Genomic DNA, 22,120 nt, shown 5'->3' with positions numbered 1-22,120 from the left:
ATTTATAGAGGTCAGAAGACTTGACGCTTGAGATATTGTTTTAGTTTCGCTTTGGACAGACACTTGGGGTTTGGACAGTGTTCTGAAAGGAGTTTAAGAATCAACCTGCCAAGGACAAAACCCCAGCTCAGCCTTTTTCCATCTCTTTGAAAAGCCTGCCAGCTTTTCCATCTCTTTGGGAAGCTCGTTGAAGTGAGTATAAGAAATAGAGAAATTGATGCTGCCTTCCTCCTGAAAGGCCTGCCTGTTGCTATCATTTTGCCTGGAAAACCTGCCAAAGTGATCTTCAACATTGCCTGAAAAGAACTATTCGAGAAAGATCCCAGTGACAGCCATCTACGCATATTTGGGATGCCAAACCAAAAAGGAACAACTGACATCTTTCCATATATTTTTTTTCCTCAAGAATTAGCAAGTATTTGGCCAAAGTATTTTTTTTTTTGTAACAGCTGTAAAAAGAAAATCTATTTTTTTCGGTGAACTGGTGTGTAGTATTTGTGTGTGAGGGGCTAAGGTAAAAGGGAACTTTCATATTTCACTCTGTGTGTTAATGCTTTGCTGCGTTACTGCTTATGTGTTGTTTTATAATCAACTGATAAGTTTGTTGTTTCTGAAAGAAACCTGGTTGGTGTATTTTATTCTGGGATAAAGCGTAGAGTTTATGATTGACTGTATCGGTAACTGGGTAAACATTTAAATATATGTTGTGACCTGTGGAGAAGTGGAAATAGAAAAGACAGTGCACTCCTCCCACCTTAGTCGTAACAACATCCACCCTGTCAAGACCCCTCAGGATCTGACATGTTTCAATCAAGTCGCCTCTTACTCTTCTAAACACCAGTTTAGAAGACAAGCCTAGCCTGTCCAGCCTTTTCTCTTAAGACAACCTGCCCATTAAAGGTATTAGTCTAGTAAACCTCTCTGAACTGCTTCCAATGCATTTACATCCTTCCTTAAATAAGGAGGCCAATACTGTACACAGTACTCCAGATGTGGTCTCACCAATGCCTTGTATAATTGAAGCATAACCTCCCTACTTTTGTATTCAATTCCCCTTGCAATAAATGATAACATTCTATTAGCTTTCCTCATTACTCGCTGAACCTGCATACTAACCTTTTGCGATTCATGCACTAGCACACCCAGATCCCTCTGCATTTCAGAGCTCTGCAATCTCTCACCATTTAGATAATATGCTTCTTTTTTATTCTTCCTGCCAAAATGGATAATTTCACATTTTCCCACATGATACTCCATTTGCCAGATCTTTGCCCACTCACTTAACCTATCTATACTCCTTTGTAGCCTCCTTATGTCCTCTTCACAACTTACTTTCCTGCCTATCTTTGCAACATCAGCAAATTTAGCAACCATACCTTCGGTCCCTTCATCCAAATCATTTATACAAATTGTAAAAAGTTGAGGTCCCAGCACTGATCCCCGCAGCACACCACTCATTACATCTTGCCAACCAGAAAATGACCCATTTATGCCTACTCTCTGTTTCCTGTTAGCTAGCCAATCTTCTTTCCGATCCGATATGTTACCCCCTACATCATGAACTTTTATTTTCCACAATAACCTTTGATGTGGCACCTTCTGGAAATCTAAGTACAGTACATCCATCAGTTCCCCTTTCTTCACAGCACATATTACTTCTTCAAAGAACTCCAATAAATTGGTTAAACATGATTTTCCTTTCACAAAATCATGCTGACTCTGCCTGATTACCTTGAATTCCTCTAAGTACCATGCTATAACTTCTTCAATAATAGCTTCTAACATTTTCCGTAAGACAGATGTTAAGCCAACTGGCCTGTAGTTTCCTGCTTTCTGTCTCCCTCCCTTTTTGAATAAAGGAATTACATTTGCAATTTTCAAATCTAATGGAACCTTTCCCAAATCTAGGGAATTTTGGAAAATTAAAACCAATGTATCAAATATCTCACTGGCCAGTTCTTTTAGGCCCCTAGGATGAAGTCCATCAGGACCCAGAGACTTGTCAACCCGCAGCTCCAACAATTTGCTTAGTACCACTTCCCTGGTGATTGTAATTTTCTTGATTCCTCCCTCCCTTCCATTTCCTGAGTTACAGCTATTTCTGGCATGTTATTGTATCCTCTATAGTGAAGACTGATGCAAAATACCTGTTCAATTCATCTGCCATCACCTTATTTTCCCTTATCAATTCCCCGGACTCACTTTCTACAGGACTAACACTCACTTTGTTAACTCTTCTTTTTTAAATAGCTACAGAAACTCTTACCATCCGTTTTTATATTTCTTGCCAGCTTTCTCTCGTACTCTAATATTTCCTTCCTAGTTAATCTTTTAGTCATTCTTTGTTGCTTTTCATATTCTGCTCAATTTTCTGACCTGCCACCCATCTTTGCACAGTTATATGCTTTTTCTTTAAGTTTGATTCTATATTTAACATTTTTAGTTAACCATAGATAGTGGGTCCTCCCCTTGAAATTTTTCTTTCTCATTGGAATGTATCTATTCTGTGTATTCTGAAATATTGCCTTAAATGTCTGCCACTGCATCTCTATTGACCTATCCCTTAACCTAATGCTAGTTCACTTTAGCCAGCTCTGCTTTCATGCCCTCATAATTGCCCTTATTTAAGTTTAAAATACTAGTCTTAGACCCATTTTTCTCTCCCCCAAACTAAATGTAAAATATTATGATCGCTGCTACCTAGGGGCGCCTTTGCTATGAGGTCATCAATTAATCCTATCTCATTGCACAATACCAGATCTAGTATAGACTGCTCTCTGGTTGGTTCCAGAAAGTGCTGTTCTAAGAAACTATCCAGAAAACATTCGATGAACTCCTCATCTAGGCTACTTTTGCCCATCTGATTTTTCCAGTCTATATGTATATGAAAATCCCCCATGATTATCACCGAAACTTTCTGATAAGCTCCCATTATTTCTTCTTTTATACACTGTCCTATCATGTGGTTACTGTTAGGAGGCCTGTAAACCACTGCCATGAGTGACTTCTTGCCTTTAACATTTCTCCTTGCTACCCAAACTGCTTCTACGTCCTGGTTTCCTGAACTAAGGTCATCCTTCTCTAATGTTCTAACACCATCATTAATTAACAGAGCCCCCCTTCCACCTTTTCCTAGCTTCCTAAATGTCATGTAACTTTCAATATTCAGGTCCCAATCTATGTCATCCTGCAGCCGTGTCCCTGCAATGGCTAACAGATCGTACTTATTTATTTCTATTTGCGCTATCAGTTCATCTGCTTGTTTCGAATGCTATGTGCATTCAGATACAGAATCTTTAGTTTTGTTCCTTTATTATATTTGTAACGTCTAGCCCTGACTGCTGATTTATTCTTAGATTTGTGCTCACTGTCCCTTCCTCTCACAGTCTGTTTATCATTTCCCATATCAATACCTTTCTCTCTTGCCTTGTCTCTGCTCTTTGATTTAACACCTCTTTCCAAATCTGATCTCTAGTCCCCACTATTTAGTTTAAAACCCTTGCTACTTCCCTAGTTATGTGGCTCACTAGAACACCAGCCCCAGCACAGTTGAGGTGTAGACCATCCCAATGGCACAGCGCCGACTTTTCCCAGTACTATGGCAGTGCCCCACGAACTGGAAACCACTTCGACCGCACCAGTCTTTGAGCCACGCTTTATTTCTCTAATCTTTCAGGTTTCAGAGCTGGAGTGGCAGCTGGGGACACGAGGCGGAGCGTATCATGGATAGCACGTATGGAGAGGTGGTCACACCGCAGGCTCAGACTCCACAGGCAGGAAAGAAATGGGTGACCACCAAGCAGAGCAAGAGGACTAGGCAGACAGTGCAGGAATCTCCTGTGGATATTCCCCTGCAAAACAGATATACTGCTTTGAATACTGTTGGAAGAATGGCCTCTCAGGGGAAAGCAGCAACAGCCCAATTCATTGCACCATGGTTGGCTCTGCTTCACAGGGGAGGAATAAAAAGTGTGGGAATGCAATAGTTATAGGGGATTCAATTGTAAGGGGAATAGATAGGTGTTTCTGTGGCCGCAAAAGAGACTCCAGGATGGTATGTTTCCTCCCTGGTGCTAGGGTCAAGGATGTCTCAGAGCGGTTACAGGACATTCTGAAGGGGGAGAGTGAACTGCCAATGGTCGTGGCACACATTGGTACAAACGATGCAGATAAAAAAAAGGATGAGGTCCTAAAAGCAGAATATAGGGAGTTAGGAAGTAAGTTGAAAAATAGGACCTCAAAGGTAGTGATCTCAGGATTATTACCAGTGCCATGTGCTAGTCAGAGTAGAAATAGCAGGAGATATCGGATGAATACGTGGCTGAAGAGATGGTGTGAGGGGAAGGGTTTTAGATTCCTGGGACATTGGGATCGGTTCTGGGGTAGGTGGGACCAGTACAAACTGGGCAGGATGGGGACTGATGTCCTCGGGGGAGTATTTTCGAGAGTGGTTGGGAAGGGTTTAAACTAAAATGGCAGGGGGATGGGAACCTTTGCAAGGTGTCAGAGGAGGGAGGATCAAAGACAAGAACAAAAGACAGTAAGGGGAATAAGAAAAGTGATAGGCAGAGAAATCAAGGACCAGAATCAGACAGGGCCACAGTGAAAAATAGTGGGAAGGGGCCAAGTATTGTTAAAAAGACAAGCCTTAAGGCTTTGTGCCTTACCGCGCGAAGCATTCGCAATAAAGTGGATGAATTAATCGCACAAATAGATGTAAATGGGTATGATACAGTCGGGATTACAGAGACATGGCTGCAAAGTGACCAGGGATGGGAAATGAAAATCCAGGGGTATTCAGTATTTAGGAAGGACAGACAAAAAGCAAAAGTTGGTGGGGTTGCTGGTTAAAGAGGAAATTAACACAATACTGAGGAAAGATATTAGCTCTGACGATGTGGAATCTGTATGGGTAGAGCGAAGAAACACTAAGGAGCAAAAAAACGCGAGTGGGGGTTGTATCTAGACCCCCAAACTGTAGTGGTGATGTTGCGAATGGCATTAAACAGGAAATTAGAGATGTATGCGATAAAGGAACATCTATAATTATGGGTGAATTTGATCTGCATATAGATTGGGCAAATCAAACTAGTCACAATACCTAGAGGAGGAATTCTTGGAGGGAAAGGTAGCCAAACCATGGCTTGCAAGGGAAATTTTAGATAGCATTAGATCCAAGGAAGAGGCATATAAATTTGCCAGGAAAAGCAACAGACCTGAGGATTGGAAGCAGTTTAGAATTAGGCAAAGGAGGATCAAGGAATTGATTAAGAAGCGGAAAATAGAATACAAGAGCAAGCTTGCGGGGAACATAAAAACTGACTGTAAAGGTTTCTTTAGGTATGCGAAGAGAAAAAGATTGGTGAACACAAATGTAGGTCCCTTACAGTCAGAAACAGGGGAATTTATTATAGGCAATAAAGAAATGGCTGACCAACTAGATGCATACTTTGGTTCTGTCTTCACAAAGGAGGGCACAAATATCATACCAGAAATGTTGGGGAACACAGGGCTTAGCGAGAGAGAGGAACTGAAAGGAATCAGTTGAGTAGAGAAATGGTGTTGGGGAAATTGATGGGATTGAAGGCCGATAAATCCCCAGGGCCTGATGGTTTGCATCCCAGAGTACTTAAGGAAGTGGCCCTAGAAATCGTGGATGCATTGGTAGTCATCTTTCAAGATTCTGTAGACTCTGGAACAGTTCCTACAGATCAGAAGGTAGCTAATGTAACCCCACTATTTAAAAAGGGAGGTAGAAAGAAAATTATAGACCAGTCAGCCTGATGTCAGTAGTGGGGAAAATTCTAGAGTCCATTATAAAAGATTTTATAGCAGAGCACTTGGAGAACAGTGGTAGAATCGGACAGAGTCAGCATGGATTTACGAAAGGGAAATTATGCTTGACAAATCTACTGGAATTCTTCGAGGATGTAACTAGTAGAGTTGATGAGGGGGAGCCAGTGGATGTGGCTTATTTGGACTTTCAGAAGACTTTCAACAAAGTCCCACATAAGCGATTAGCATGTAAAATTTAAGCGCATGTGATTGGGGGTAGTGTTTTGCAATGGATAGAAAATTGGTTGGCGGACAGGAAACAAAGAGTAGGGATAAATGGGTCTTTTTCTGAATGGCAGGCAGTGACAATATATATTAATGATTTAGATGAGGGAACTAAATGTAATATCTCCAAATTTGCAGATGACACAAAACTGGGTGGGAGAAGGATGCAGAGAGGCTTCAGGGTGATTTGGACAAGTTGAGTGAGTGGGCTAATGCATGGCAGATGCAGTATAAATGTGAGGTTATCCATTTTGGCAGCAAAAACAGGAAGGCAGATTATTATCTGAATGGCTATAAACTGAGGGAGGGAATATGCAGCGAGACCTGTGTGTTCTCGTACACTAGTCGCTGAAGGTAAGTATGCAGGTCCAACAGGCAGTAAAAAAGGCAAATGGTATGTTGGCCTTCATAGCGAGGGGACTCGAGTACAGGAGCAGGGATGTCTTGCTGCAATTATACAGGGCCTTGGTGAGGCCACACCTGGAATATTGTGTGCAGTTTTGGTCTCCTTATCTGAGGAAGGATGTTGTTGCTATAGAGGGAGTGCAGCGAAGGTTTACCAGACTGACTCCTGGGATGGCGGGACTGACGTATGAGGAGAGATTATATTTGCTGGAGTTCAGAAGAGTGAGGGGGGATCTCATAGAAACTAATAAAATTCTAACAGGACTTGACAGGGTAGATGCAGGAAGGATGTTCCCGATGGTGGGGGAGTCCAGAACCAGGGGTCATAGTCTCAGGATATGGGGTAAACCTTTTAGGAGTGAGATGAGGAGAAATTTCTTCACCCAGAGAGTGGTGAACCTGTGGAATTCGCTAACACAGAAAGCAGTTGCGGCCAAAACATTGTATGTTTTCATGAAGGAGTTAGATATAACTCTTGGGTCTAAAGGGATAAAAGGATATGGGGCAATAGCGGGAACAGGCGACTGAGTTGGATGACCAGCCATGATCATAATGAATGGAGGAGCAGGCTCGAAGGGCCGAATGGCCTACTCCTGCTCCTATTTTCTATGTTTCTATGTATACGGGATGGTTTTATGGACCAATACGTTGAGGAACCAACTAGAGAACAGGCCTTCCTAGACTGGGTATTGTGTAATGAGAGAGGAATAATTGGCAATCTAGTTGTGAGAGACCCCTAGGGGATGAGTGACCATAATATGATAGAATTCTTCATCAAGATGGAGAGTGACGTAGTTGATTCTGAGACTAGGGTTCTGAATCTTAGTAAAGGAAACTACAAAGGTATGAGGCGCGAGTTGGCTATGATCGATTGGGAAACGTTACCTGAAGGGATGACGGTGGAAAGGCAATGGCAAACATTCAAAGAGCACATGGATGAACTGCAACAGTTTATTTATTTATGTCTGGCGCAAAAGTAAAACGGGAAAGGTAGCCAAACCATGGCTTACAAGGGAAATTAGAGATAGCATTAGCTCCAAGGAAGAGGCATATAAATTCACCAGTAAAAACAACAGACCTGAGGATTGGGAGCAGTTTAGAATTCAGCAAAGAAGGACCAAGGGATCGATTAAGAAGCAGAAAATAGAGTATGAGAGCAAGCTTGCGGGGAACATAAAGACTGACTGTAAAAGTTTCTACAGGTATGTGAAGAGAAAAAGATTGGTGAAGACAAATGTAGGCCCCTTACAGTCAGATACAGGGGAATTTATTATAGGGAACAAAGAAATGGCTGACCAACTAAATGCATACTTTGGTTCTGTCTTCACAAAGGAGGACACATATATCATACCAGAAATGTTGGAGCACACAGGGTTAGTGAGAGAGAGGAACTGAAGGGAATCAGTAGGAGTAAAGAAATGGTGTGGGGGAAATTGATGGGATTGAAGGCCGATAAATCCCCAGGGCCTGAAGGTTTGCATCCCAGAGTACTTAAGGAAGTGGCCCTAGAAATCGTGGATGCATTGGTGGTCATTTTTCAAAATTCTATAGACTCCGGAACAGTTCCTACAGATTAGAGGGTAGCTAATGCAACCCCACTATTTAAAAAGGGAGGTAGAGAGAAAGCAGGGAATTATAGACCAGTCAGCCTGATGTCGGTGGTGCGGAAAATTCTAGAGTCCATTATAAAAGATTTTATAGCAGAGCATTTGGAGAACAGTGGTAGAATCGGACAGAGATGGCATGGATTTATGAAAGGGAAATCATGCTTGACAAATCTACTAGTAGAGTTGATGAGGGGGAGCCAGTGGATGTGGTTTATTTGGATTTTCAGAAGGCTTTCGACAAAGTCCCACATAAGAGATTAGTGTGTAAAATTAAAGCGCATGGGATTGGGGATAGTGAATTGCGATGGATAGAAAATTGGTTGGCGAACAGGAAACAAAGAGTAGGGACAAATGGGTCTTTTTCGGAATGGCAGGCAGTGACTAGTGGGGTACCGCAGGGATCGGTGCTAGGACCCCAGCTATTCACAATATATATGAATGATTTAGATCAGGGAACTAAATGTAATATCTCCAAATTTGCTGATGACACGAAACTGGGTAGGAGGATGAGTTGTGAGGACGATGCAGAGAGGCTTCAGGGTGATTTGGACAAGTTGAATGAGTGGGCAAATACATGGCAGATGGAGTATAATGTGGATAAATGTGAGGTTATCCACTTTGGTAGCAAAAACAGGAAGCAGATTATTATCTGAATGGCTATAAACCGAGAGAAGGGAATATGCATCGAGATCTGGGTGTTCTCGTACACTAGTCGCTGAAGGTAAGCATGCAGGTCCAACAGGCGGTAAAAAAGGCAAATGGTATGTTGACCTTCATAGCAAGATGATTCGAGTACAGGAGCAGGGGTGTCTTGCTGCAATTATACAGGGGCTTGGTGAGGCCACACCTGGAATATTGTGTGCAGTTTTGGTCTCCTTATCTGAGGAAGGATGTTGTTGCTATAGAGGGAGTGCAGCGAAGGTTTACTAGACTGATTCCTGGGATGGTGGGAATGACGTATGAGGAGAGATTGAGTCGGTTAGGATTATATTCGCTGGAGTTCAGAAGAGTGAGGGGAGATCTCAAAGAGACCTATAAAATTCTAACAGGACTTGACAGGGTAGATGCAGGAAGGATGTTCCCGATGGTGGGGGAGTCCAGAACCAGGGGTCATGGTCGAAGGATACTGGGTAAACCATTCAGGACTGAGATGAGGAGAAATTTCTTCACCCAGAGAGTGGTGAATCTGTGGAATTCACTACCACAGAAAGCAGTTGAGGCCAAAACATTGTATGTTTTCAAGAAGGAGTTAGATATAGCTCTTGGGTTTAAATGGATCAAAGGATATGGGGCGAAAGCGGGAACTGGTTACTGAGTTGGAATATCCACCATGATCATAATGAATGGAGGAGCAGGCTCGAAGGGCCGAATGGCCTATTTCTCCTCCTATTTTCTATGTTACTATGTTTTTATCTTATTTGCCCAATGCCAATTTGCATATGGCTCAGGTAATAATCCAGAGATATTATTACCTTTGAAGTTCTGCTTCTTAATTTGGTGCCTAGCTCCTCATATTGAGTGTGCAGAACCTCCTTCTTTGTCCTGCCTATGTTGTTGGTTCCTACATGGACCACAACAACTGGATCCTCCCCCTCCCACTTTAACTTCCTCTCCAGCCCTGAGCAGATGTCCTGAACCCTGGCAGCGGGCAGGCAACACAGTCTTCTGAACTCTTGCTCTTTGCTGCAAAGAACAGTGTCAGTCCCCTCACTATTCTGTCCACTTCTACCACTACATTCCATTTTGCTCCCCCACTTGAATGGCTTCCTATACCACAGTTACCACAGGTTAGTTTGCTCCTCCACCCTGCAGCTTCCACTCTCATCCAAACATGCTGAAAGTACCTCAAACCTGTTGGACAATCACAAAGGCTGAGGCTCCTGCACTCCTGCCCTCTGGGTTCCCTTTCCTGCCTCAGCTGAAGCCACACTCTCCTGTCCCTGACCACTGACCATATCAGGCGACCCAATCATAAGGGGCTGAATTTTACCAGCCGCTCGACGCTGCGGGTCACGGTGCGGGGTCCGGTAAAATGCTGTGGGGAGAGGCCTGCCTCGGCCCACAACGTCAAGAAGGGCCCATCGCATATTACCGGCAGCAGGGGGACATCAGTGCAGCCCCTCCACTGCCTGGTGGCAGACCCTTCATCTAACTATTCAAATGAACCTAAATTACATGCTAATAAACTTACCTGCAGGCGGCGGACATCCTACGCCAATTTTACCAACTCCGAACGTAGCTCGCGCGCCTTCGGAACTCCGTACAGAAATTCAAGGCGAGAGCCTGTTGGGGACAGGGGTGGTTTAAAATTTTCAGGGCAGGAGGGGTGGAGGAGCCGGGAAATCAATTATTATTGGCTCTGTGAATGGTGGGAAGGGGTTGAAGGGAAAATGATTGAAGGTTGGGGGGAAAGTTCGGGTAGGGAATAAAGTGCTGTTTGTCAATGAGAGCCAGTTAAATGACCATTGAGGTGGTTGGGGAAGGGCCTCCATAACATAAGTGTTTATTTAATAAAGATCTGCACTATTGTTCCTTTAAAAAGTTACATTTTTGCTAAAGGCATACTGTCCTTTAAAAATGGCACTGGCGCCTGCGCGATGGCACTGAATGGCGTTCCCAGGGACGCGACGGCCACCGCCGCTATGTCATCAAGGGTGGTCGCTCCGCCCCCTCTATTTAAATGAGCCCCCACGCATAATATCGTGGGGCTTAGGGATGGCGCATCCGCGTGGAATGAACGCCGTTTTTAGAGTGCGCTGCCAAAAACTCCGGGGCACTCATAAAATTCAGCCCAAGGGGTGTGATTGCCTTCTGGTACAAAGTGTCCAGGTAACTTTCCATCTCCCTGATGTGTCTCAGTGTCTGCAGCTCGCCTCCAGCTTCGTAACTCTGAGCCAAAGCTCTTCGAGCCACAGACAATTATCACAGATGTGGTGTCCTTAGATCACACAGGCGTCCCACATATTACAGCTGCAATACATCACCTGTCCTGCCATCTTTATTGTGTTTTAAATATTTAATTATTTATTTAGTTAGTTAATAGGAAATAGCAGCCAATGGGCAGGATCAGCAGTGAGCTTCAAAAATGGCAGTCCGCCCATGCGGACTGCAAGTCGCGGAGCTGCCGTGGTATTCAGTGCGACAGCTCATTTACATGGCCAGGGCAGACTGTACCCCCCAATGACGTGGAGGGGGCGGGTGGTCTGTCCCTGCAATGGCGTCAGACGCCATTGTGCAGGCGCCGACGCCATTTTTAAAGGGCTTCGAGCCCTTCCATTTCTTTTAAATATTTAAAGATACAGGGAATTAAAATTGATTGAACGAAATGAAATAAATTTTTCTAGCCCCTCTCCTACACCCCGCAAACCAGACAATTCATCCCTTGCCATCTTCCCCCCCCCACCTGACCTCCCCCACTACCCACAGTTCATAAACTATGCACTTTCCCCCTTTCCACCATCCCCTATACCGATCGAAGGAGTTTGACCCTGCTCCCTCCACCCCCGCACTGAGATACCCACCTGCTCCCCACTCCCCACCAGTGTCCTGCATCGGATCCCTGGACGGGCATCTGAAGGCATGGGAGTGTCAGTTACCGGCAGCAATACCGCTCTGGAACGAACGGTGGGAGCACGTAAGTACTTCATTCATTGATTTAAATAAATTAACATATTCAGATTTGGCTCCTGTCGCCAAGCGGCAGGGGGTTGCCACGAGGCCTCGACGCCGCCAGCAATATCGGGCCTGGACACCTTCCTGGTGTCGATGCCTGTGGTGGGCCTCTGCTGGAGGCATTTTCCGGCCCAGCCCCCCCACCAACCACGACCCCCAACATTGGGGGTCTGTAAAATCCAGCCCAATCTATTAAGCTTTACTACTATCAGTAAATAAGACTTTCAATTAATAAAATTACCTGCATTTTTGAAAGATAAGTGAGAAAAACGCTCATTAATCAATCAACAACCTGTTTTCCTGTGACATCACATTGATTTTTTTCTCAGAATGCGGTCATTCTGCTATGATGGCCTGGACTGGCCTGGGCTGGCTAGGTCTCAGGGTCCTCCTCGCTCTCGATCATTTATGGCCACTGCTGCCACCGGTCTCCGGGTCCTCCTCTCTCCCGCTCTTTTACAGCCGCCACTGCCACCTGCTCTATTTATGTTAGTGCTCCAGCCTGTTTAATCTTGCCAGGAACCTTTAGATGGGCAGCTGGAGCACCTGACTGCTTCATGAGGTCACTTTTAATATGTAAATAAGGGTCCTATGAGATACATATGACCCTGACTGCAATTTTAAGTTACAAATAGGCAAAAGTGTTGAGCGGCCTGACAAGTAACATTGAAAGGTATCAGTGGAGATCACTCAAAAAATGGCTCAGAACTATTTTTAACTTTTGATTTTTTTGGGAGGAGGCAGAGCTCTAATACGAAAAGGGGGTGGTCATTCCATCCCCAGCAATGGCGTCCGGCGCCACCATGAAGGCGCCGGTGCCATTTTTAAAGGGCTTCAAGCCCTTTACGAGCATTTGAATTTTTAAAGAGATAAAATGATGGAAATTAAAGTAACACATTTTAAAACATTCTCATTCCCCTCATCCACAGCCCCAAGGAAGAATCGATGGATTAATTGGACATGCCCCCCACAAAAACTTTTGTGCAGATACCGACCTTTTGCCCTGACCTTTAGCAACTTTAAACCTTGACCCCTTCCCACCATGCCCCCGACCGAACAAAAGGGTTTTCACTGCTTCGCCCCTTCCCGAATGGAGTTCCGAAGGCGCGTGAATTGCGGCCAGTGGCCGTAATATTGGCGTGGGATAGCCGCCAGGACAAGGTAAGTTGATTTGCATGTTGTTTTAATTCATTTTAATATTTAAATGAAGGCCCGACCGTCAGTAAAATGCGGCGGGGCCTTCTCAGCATCGGGGATCATGGCAGGCTGCTCCCGCAAGTATTTCAAGGGTCGCAACGTTGAGGCATTTGTAAAATTCTGCCCCTTGTCTCTATTGTTTGGTACGGGTCTACGGTTTTGTTCATGGGTACATGGGAGTCCTGCTTCACTCCAATGCAGACAACACCCTAAAATTTTGAGACTGATTGCTTCAATGTCCTCTTTGCCTCCCTTCTATTTTCAACCCTCCCATTAATTCCAGCTCATACAAAACATAGCCGCTTGTATCCTGACCCATGCCTATCAATCCTGTCATCCCTAGCTCTCTTAGTGTGATATCCTGGACTAGTTTCCTTCACCTAGAGAGGAATTTCCCAGATTTTTCTCCCAAATTGGCCTAAATGTTTATCTGTTTCCTCGCCTCTCCCAGGAGATCACATGGTTTTGGGTGAGGTGAAGAGTATATATTGTGATACACAAGGTATCACAATTGTGTGGTGCAGGCTGGATAGATCAGAGGATCGTTTCCTGCCCATCATTGTTCATATGTTCTTACTTGCACAGGCACCCAGTTCCCTAACACGGTGATCTTAAAGTCTTTGTGTTTTTTCCAAACCTTCCATGGCCTTGCTTAACTCTATCTCTACAGCCTCCTTTTATCCTTTCCCATACCTATTGGTACTCTGACTCTCACCTTTTTACAGATCCCACTCTCCCTTTGTCCCACCATTGGTGGCAGAGCTTACAACTACTTTTGAGCCCTCAACCTCTCCGTCTCCAATTCTCTCTCTATCTGTAACAACTTTCTACAAACTCTTTTTAAACAATCTTTTTAACCAAGCTTTGGGTCACCTCGCCTCCTTTCATTAATCCAATATTTTTTCTCTCCCCTTTGCAAAGCACCTTAGAATGTTTTTAAGTTAAAGTCACTATATCAGTGCAAGTCATTGTTTTACTCTATGCAGTGTGTATAGCAAAACTGTAAATGTGTTTATAAAGAACAGGTTTAAAATTTTGCTACACTTTGTGCACAAAAAAAACCTCCCTGCTACATCTTCTCAACAAGTCGTGAATTTCCTTTGTTGATTTCAATGTTGTGACTTGTGAGTGATATACATTGCTCTGAACATTCAAGATTAAGGTTTTTTTTCCTTTGCTTATTCTTGAATAAATAGAAAATGTTATTTTTAAAATTCTAGTGGAAAATATTACAACTATTTCAACTTTACCTGAAAGAAAAAATGCCGGCTTTCCCAGGGAATGATCCAACCTAAAATATAGACACAAGGTGCTTTGTTATTTTTGTAAATCTCTGCAGCTGAAAAATAGTGGAGTCATAGTCCCACACTATTTTAATAGCTAATTTCTACTTATCTAAACCACCAAATTTTATTTATCATTAGTGGACCTTCCATGGCATTGCTGACAGAAAGTCTTGGATCTGGAGTGTAGCTTCTCATATTGGTCATGTCCTGCCACAGTCTAATGTTACAACCCTTTGCCTAATGCCGAAATACACCAAACTGACTGAAGCAAGATATCGCCAACTGTCTCTAGGTAACAGTCTTGCACATTATACAGATACTACAAGATCTATGCTTCGCAAATATAATGTAACATTTTTTTAAACTGACGAAATTGCAACTAACTTTGATTATGTTTTCCTCTTCAAAATCTCTTAACAATAATTATTGAAATTAATTTTATTTTTGCGTTTTCTGCAATTGTGGCCTTGTTGGATTTGCAGAATTTGCTTAAGGTGCAAGTGCTTAATTTATCCAGTCTTTCCTTTTCCTTCCCAATAAACTTTACTCCCCTTCACCTACCACCATGAATTTGCAATTATTACTGAAGCTGTCATTAGTGTGGTATTCCCCAGGGAGATATTTTCCACTATGAGGTCTCCAAAGGACGCAGCAAAACAGAGATGCCTTCACCATGGTCTGGGCCTGGCAGATGAACTCTGACCACATTAAAGTGCCTCAAAAAGGTCAGCACCCCCTCAATAAAAAAATCTGATCCCAAAAAACAGTCAGCTCAGAATTTTCATTTAATGAATTAAACTGCAAAAGACACTGGAGACATTTAAAAAAAAAATTGTTCTCCCGTGCCCTGCTAACATTTATGATTTGTAAATTCTCTGCATGGTTGTCACAATGTACACCATGTATTATTGTTTCCCAGGAGTATAGTAAAAACTGCAACTTTCATAAAGCATCTCTCTCTCTCTCTCACACACACACACACAGAATTTATCCACAGAAGCTCGAAACAGAGGCTCAGTTGACATTTCAAACTCCAGCCCCAGGTTTCAGAAAGAAAGGCAGGCCTATTTGGGAAAAATGTCTGCTGGCATTTTAACACTAAATGGCCAATTTTATGGTTATGTTTAGTACTTTTTTCAGAACTATATAGCTCTTGAGGTGTTTGTCATGATATAAGTTTGAGTGCTAGTTGTATACATTGAACTGAGTGAAGAAAAGTAATGGTGGCCAAAATTGTAAAAAAAAGTATGTGATTTGATTGGTCACTTTTCTGATACTTATTTGTATTTCATTAGCATTTATCAACTGGAATAGAATTGTTTTTTATTTGTTCACATTTGGCCAATCAGATGTCTGATTGATAATTTAGCAGATAAGGTTTTATTTCAGCCAATCACTAATTTCTGGTCTACAGACATATGGGGCTGGATTTTAAAGCCCCTCTGCTATTGGGAATGTTGGCGGGGGGGAGGGCAATGAAGATTGGTGTGGCAGAGGCCCGCCACCGGCCCCAACGGCAGCAGGCCCAGTACAGATCTTGGCGGTGAAGCCTCGTGGCGGCTGCCCCGCTGCTCGGCGATGGGACTCCCATTTCAATATGTAAACTAATTTGCATAGCTGATTTAAACAGGGTCCAATCGCCTCCTTAGTCGCTGCACCAATCTTCATATGGGCGGCCGACAAAGCTGCGCCTTTGAATCCCTGTTCAGGGAAATGTGGCGCGACACCTGTGGAGAGGGGGGAGGAGGATATTTTTTCTGTGCAGGAGGGGGAAAACGGGATAACATCCCTGCGGATTGGACAGGGGGTGGGGGGGGGTAGTGATGGGAAGGGGTGAAGGGCAAAGGTGCCGAACCTTGGCGGGGTGGGGGTGTGAAGATCAAATTCTTAATAAACAAATTCCGAGGGGGAAAAGGGCAGGAATGTTTTGAGATGCCATTGTGGGGGGTGGGAAAGTGAATTTAAAGGTAATTTATTTCTGCTTTTTGGTAATTCAGCTGACCTGGCCCTTTAATTTTTATATCTCCATTCAGGGCTGTAAGCCCTTTAAAAATGGCACCGGCACCTGTGCTTTGGCGCCTGCGATGGCTCGCCCTCCCCCTCCACGGTATTGTGGGGGGCAGACGCCGTGGACAAAATGCACTGCCGCGTTTGAAATCATGCCGGCTCTGTGACGCAGTGCTCGTGTAGGCAGGGCGCATTTTTTTACGCCTTGACGGCGGACTCTTGAAATGCAGCCTATGATGCTTTGAGGTGTGATGCCCTGAATTATGACATTTTCTGTGCTGACTCTGAGAGCATAAGTTCAGGTTTGATATTTTTAAATATATGATACAATGGAAAAATGTCAGATTCAAATCTTCTAATTGGATAAATGAAACATGCGTCCTGGCTTGGTCGAGCCCAGGTTTCTGGTTTTTCAAATACCAATAATCCAAACTGATTTCTTGTGTCCTAGTTTGATTTGATTTTTGATTTAGAAATACAGCACTGAAACAGGTCCTTTGGCCCACCGAGTCTGTGCCGACCATTAACCACCCATTTATACTAATCCTACACTAATCCCATATTCCTACCACATCCTCACCTGTCCCTATATTCCCCTACCACCTACCTATACTAAGGGCAATTTATAATGGCCAATTTACCTATCAACCTGCAAGTCTTTTGGCTTGTGGGAGGAAACCGGAGCACCCGGAGGAAACCCACACAGACACAGGGAGAACTTGCAAACTCCACACAGGCAGTACCCGGAATTGAACCCGGGTCGCTGGAGCTGTGAGGCTGCGGTGCTAACCACTGCGCCACTGTGCCGCCCGTTGGATAAATGAAAAATACAATACAGCTAAACAGTACTTATATTTTTCATAGAAAATGTTGATATATTTTCACTTTACATTACTTGAAGTTAATATTATAATATCAATAATAACTATAAGCAAATCTGATTACATTTACAAAACTTTACCTTCTTTGTAGTTCCTTGATCCGGACCATCATATTCAAGTGTCCCTGGGAATATTGTTCAATAACATCTCGCACATCATAAGGTTTTCGAGCTTGCTGTGAAATACATCGCAAAAATGCTAGGGAATTTAACAATTATCAATCCAATGTTCTATAAATCAGATTGTAGCAAATAAAGAGATACGTAAATGTCTGAGCCTAGAAATTCAACTCGTTTTTGGCAAAGTAAGAAACAGTTATGTTCAGTGCAAATCTTCCAATTAGATAATTTAAACACGTGACCAGACTTGGTTGTATTTCATAGCCAATTAATTACTTTTGAAGTGTAGTTACTGTTGCAATATAGGAAAACACATTATAATATTGTATAACATAATATGTGTACAATAAAGTCACACAAATACTAATAGATACATGACCAATTAAACTGTTTTAGTGTTGTTGGTTGAAGAATAAATGTTGTCCAGGTTACCAGCAGAACCACCTTTTTCTTTATCAAATAGTGCCATGAGAGGGCAGATGGGACCTTGGTTTGGCATCTTATCTAAAATATGGCTTTTCTGAAATCGCAGCGCTCACTCAGTACTGCACTGGAGTGTCAGCCATGATAATGTTCTCAAGTCCTGGAGTGAGGATTGAACTCACAACCTGTTAACCCTGATGCAAGAATGCTACCACTCAGTCAAGGTTAACATCAAGCATAGTAGGAGCAAAAGAGCAGGAAATTGGGACAGAACCTGTTAAGCTAGATTACAACCCTTTCTAGTTCAGAACGCAAATTGTCAAACAGCTGCTTCTAACTGCACACCCCACCTCACCACCACCATTCACCCCACCTCAATCCTGACATCATACTTGGGGAAATGACTGTGGGATAACAGACTTCTCCAGAAATTGTACCATTTACACCTCCTGTGTTGCCAGCAGTAAGCATGCATGCACGAGGCAGGCATTACTTGTACAGGGGATGGGCCCCACAATGCTGTATTCAAATTGCAATCAATCCACAAGCTATCAATTGCCACTAGTATGGGGGCCACCAGCAAAGGAGCAGCCGTAAAAGAAAGTGGAACCTCTTAAATCTTCAGCTAGACTGCCCAGTGCAACAGACCCAATTAAGAGAGCAGCAAGGTGCAGATCCGCAATATCACTTGGTCTATGGGATGGGCACCCCAGCAGCACTGTCCATGGCATGGGCAGGTGCCCAGAATATTCATATGACTCTTTTCTGATGACTTGGAATGAGCATGACCGAGGAAGTGGGTGCCAGATTAAATTTCTAGCCTCAGATACATGCAAAATAGAAATGGTGAGTGGTATTGAGAGTCTAAAGATAACAGCTTGTTAGTGGCACTGTGCACATTGTGTTTCATGATCAATCCAGTAACAATAGCACTGCATCTAACATCAGAACGAAGAGTCACAATGAACACACAGGAAACCAAACTATCAGACTTTCAGGTAAAAAAGAACAGCACTGGCAATCCATCAAGGCTCTTCGTGACAAGGAGCAATTAGTCACTGCACCAGCATAGCTCAGCTAGATATCAGTCTCAATCTCAAATGGAACAAGAAATGGAGATCCAACAGAAAAATACAAAACAGAAAAATTGTTGTACTTGCTGCCCGCCGTACTGAGCAGACTTAGTGGTCACTCCTTTTCCCAATTAACAAAATCATAAACCTTTCATCTCCACTTACACCACTGAGCAAGATTAATGCCCTTGGGTCCCACCACCAATGAGAGATATTTTGCTGAAGAAGATTTTGGGCTGAATTTTACCGGCACCTCGACGCAGTGGATTGCGGTGCGGGGGCCGGTAAAATGTTGCGGGAAGAGGCCCACCTCAATCTGCGACGTTGAGAAGGGCCCGCTGTATATTACCTCAGTGTGGCCCCATGGCGCCCAACGGCAGGCCCTTCATTGAAATATTCAAATGAACCTAAATTAGATGCTAATAAACTTAACTGCAAGCGCCAATTTTACCAGCTCCAAACACAGCCCATACGGAGTTCCGAAGCGAGAACCTGGTGGGGTGGGTAGGAATAAAATTTTCAGGGCAGGAAGGGTGGAGGAGCGGAGAAAACAATTTTCATTGGCTGTGGGGATGGTGGGAAGGGGTTCAAGGGCAAAGAGTGCAAAGTTTGGGCTTTAAAGTTCGGGACTGTCAATAATGGTTTTTTTGGGGGGAGAGGGAAATAAATCTATTGTGCGATCAATGTGGGGTGGAAGTGGCGCTTTTATGTATAAGTTTTATTAAAAATTAAATTTATGGTCCCTTTAAAAATTGAAATTGCTGCTCAGGGCTTAAATCCCTTTAAAAATGGCACCGGCGCTTGTGCAGTGGCACCGGACGCCATTACCGGGGTCGCGGCGGCCCCCCCCTTTATGTCAACGGTTGCTATTCCCTTTCCTCCTAAATAAGATTTTGGCCTCCTCAATCAGCAAGGTTTTGGCTCCCGTCTGCTCAATGAACAAGGGTTTGATAGCCTAATGGTTATATTATTGGACCACCAACCCAGAGGAAATGAGAGAAAATTTCAGCCTGGAAAGTTGTGAAATTGAATTCAACAAATTTAATAATCTCTGGGCTAGCACAATGAAAATTACTGTGAAAGGTGTCAGATTATCAGAAAACTTCAGTTGGTTTACTAATGTCCTTGAAGGAAGGGAACCTTCCATCTCTATCCAGTCTAGCCTACATGTGATTCCTGCCCCAAACTATGGGGCTGACTCTTAGTGCTCTCAAGCCAACGACAGATGGGCAATAGCTACTGGCTTGCCACTGTTGTCCACGTGCCAAGAACAAATAAAAATAAGATTTTAACTCCATTCAATCAACGTACCCTTTGATTTTTTTTTGGAATGCGCAGGTATTTAAGTGCATGGCCCTTTTAAATTTTTTGCGTGGCTGTGCATGAGCAGTAACTTAGAGGCTGACTTGTATGCAGCCTGCACAGGGACTTTCCCTTGCTGAACGGCCGCACAGCTTATAGGGAGCACAGCATCCAACCCCCTTACCCCAACTGTGCAGCATATATATCAAGAACCCCCCCAACTCTACAAAATGAGGAAATAATGGAAAGGAAGCACATTCTTGGGATGCTGGAAGACAATGGTGGGAACTTTAATATTGAGGAGTCTGTGGATTTAAGTGAGGGGGGAGGGATTAAGTTCAGCAAAAATATCAGCATCCTTAATCAGGCTCCAATGTGCCGACTTCCAGATTTAGCATGGGCATGTTCGGCTGTGTGTGTGTCTAGCACATTCTGGAGAGATGGTTAGCGACCTAAATATTTAATCACTGAATTACAGCAATATTTTAATGATCATTTAAATTTAATGGTGCATACGTGGGTTCCCAGGCTTCATGAAACTCACCATTGCAACCAAGTGGTGGAGGGAAGAGCAATTTATGGGGCTCATTAAAAGTCAGGCAAATATAGTAATAAATACTTAGTGGTCACAGCTACTTTCTTACTTACCTCTCACTGGGAAAGGGTTTGTTGAGAGTATTTGTGGTGAGAGGCTAACCTCTGCCCTTTGGAGGTATTGAGACTCAAGATCAAGATGGTGGCACCATGAGTGCCTTACACTGGATGTTGGATAAGGAAGAAGCTGATCATCAATAGTAGCAACATCCTGTTGTAGAGAGACCTGTAGGTGATCTGCAGAGCAAGGAGCAGTAGCAGAGAAGAGACCAGCATAGGGGTTGAGCTTGCAGAAAGCATTACTCACGTAACAGGGTGTTATAGAGGCAGAGGTTGAGTTACCTTGACACGTCAGAACAGCATTGTTTCCAGAGGCCTGTTGGGTCAGGTGGTAGCAGACATCTGTAGCCCCTTAGAAGATCTGCTCCCTTTTAGAACTCATGGCCATGCATTACCACTGACTGTGGAAGTGACTACTGGCCACAACCTTTTTGTCTCTGGATTCTTCCAAGGCACTGCTGGAGACATAGCCAGAATCTTCCAGCCGACTGCACATAAATGAATAAGACACTAATGGGTTTTTTGCCAGGGCCAGCAGTTATGTTAACTATGGCTGTGATGACTCTAGTCAGAATGAACGGGCGCTCAGGTTTGCATCTGCCTGGCTTACCATAGGTGCATGGTGTCAGTGAGCACACACGTGTGGCAACCATGCACCCCCAAATCCACCAGGGGTATTAATAAACTGCAAGGGTTTCCATTGCATCAATGTTCAGCTGGTGTGCAAGAAAAGGTTTATGCAGGGGTGGGCCAGATTCCCCAAGAGAGCCATGATGCTTTCATTCTGTGGTAGTCCAAGTTCCCCGACCTCTTTGGACCTGCACGCAGACTTGATGGATGGCTTCTAGGAGACAAAGACTGATGACACCCATTGGAAACCCAAGCAATGAAGTCCAAGAGCGGTACAAAAATGTCAAAAGACATATTGAGCAGGCGACCGGCCTGCTCGAGATGAATTTCAGGTGTCTAGTCAGATCTGGAGAGGCCCTTTAGTATTCTCCAGTCAGGGTCTCCAAAATGGTTGTGGTGTCCTGCGCTTTGCACAGCTGCGAGGGCTGCAGCGCCACGAGGAACAAAATGTTGAGCACCCCACTGGGCTGAATTTAATACGCCTGCCACTGGTCTTGACAGTGGACCTGAAAATCGGTGCCATTTCCGTTTGTTATGTCAGCGTCGCCCCACCGCAATCACATGATGGGGGGGGGGTGTGTGGCCATTTTGCATATTTGATGCACAGGGCCCTCCAAGCATCCGGCAGGAGTGGGAGGCGAGACGCCAAATACAGTGTCGGATGATTCTGGAGCTGGTGCTTTATTTAAAGCCCTGCCAGCCCTGCTTGCATTGCTTCCTTGCGTTCATTTGCTGCTAGCTGCTCAAAACCATGACCTGTTTTCATGGAGTCTGGATCCCCAATGCCCCTAGACAGACCCCGCA

General features: G+C 43.9%; 1 protein-coding gene across 1 annotated transcript in view; it reads right to left on the bottom strand.

The window, feature by feature from the left end:
• The window catches only part of kcnq1.2 (potassium voltage-gated channel, KQT-like subfamily, member 1.2), a 1,015,894-nt gene that overhangs the window by 368,982 nt on the left and 624,792 nt on the right, over positions 1-22,120 (bottom strand). The window contains exons 16-17 of the mRNA XM_068050636.1: positions 17,196-17,290; positions 14,192-14,232 (exon numbers count right to left, since the gene is read on the bottom strand). Of these exons, the coding sequence (XP_067906737.1) occupies positions 14,192-14,232; positions 17,196-17,290 (136 nt within the window). The remainder of the gene's footprint in view (positions 1-14,191; positions 14,233-17,195; positions 17,291-22,120) is intronic.

This window comes from Heterodontus francisci, chromosome 18 (assembly GCF_036365525.1).
Source record: "Heterodontus francisci isolate sHetFra1 chromosome 18, sHetFra1.hap1, whole genome shotgun sequence".
NCBI lineage: Eukaryota > Metazoa > Chordata > Chondrichthyes > Heterodontiformes > Heterodontidae > Heterodontus > Heterodontus francisci.
This window is presented reverse-complemented; position numbering and strand designations above follow the sequence as displayed.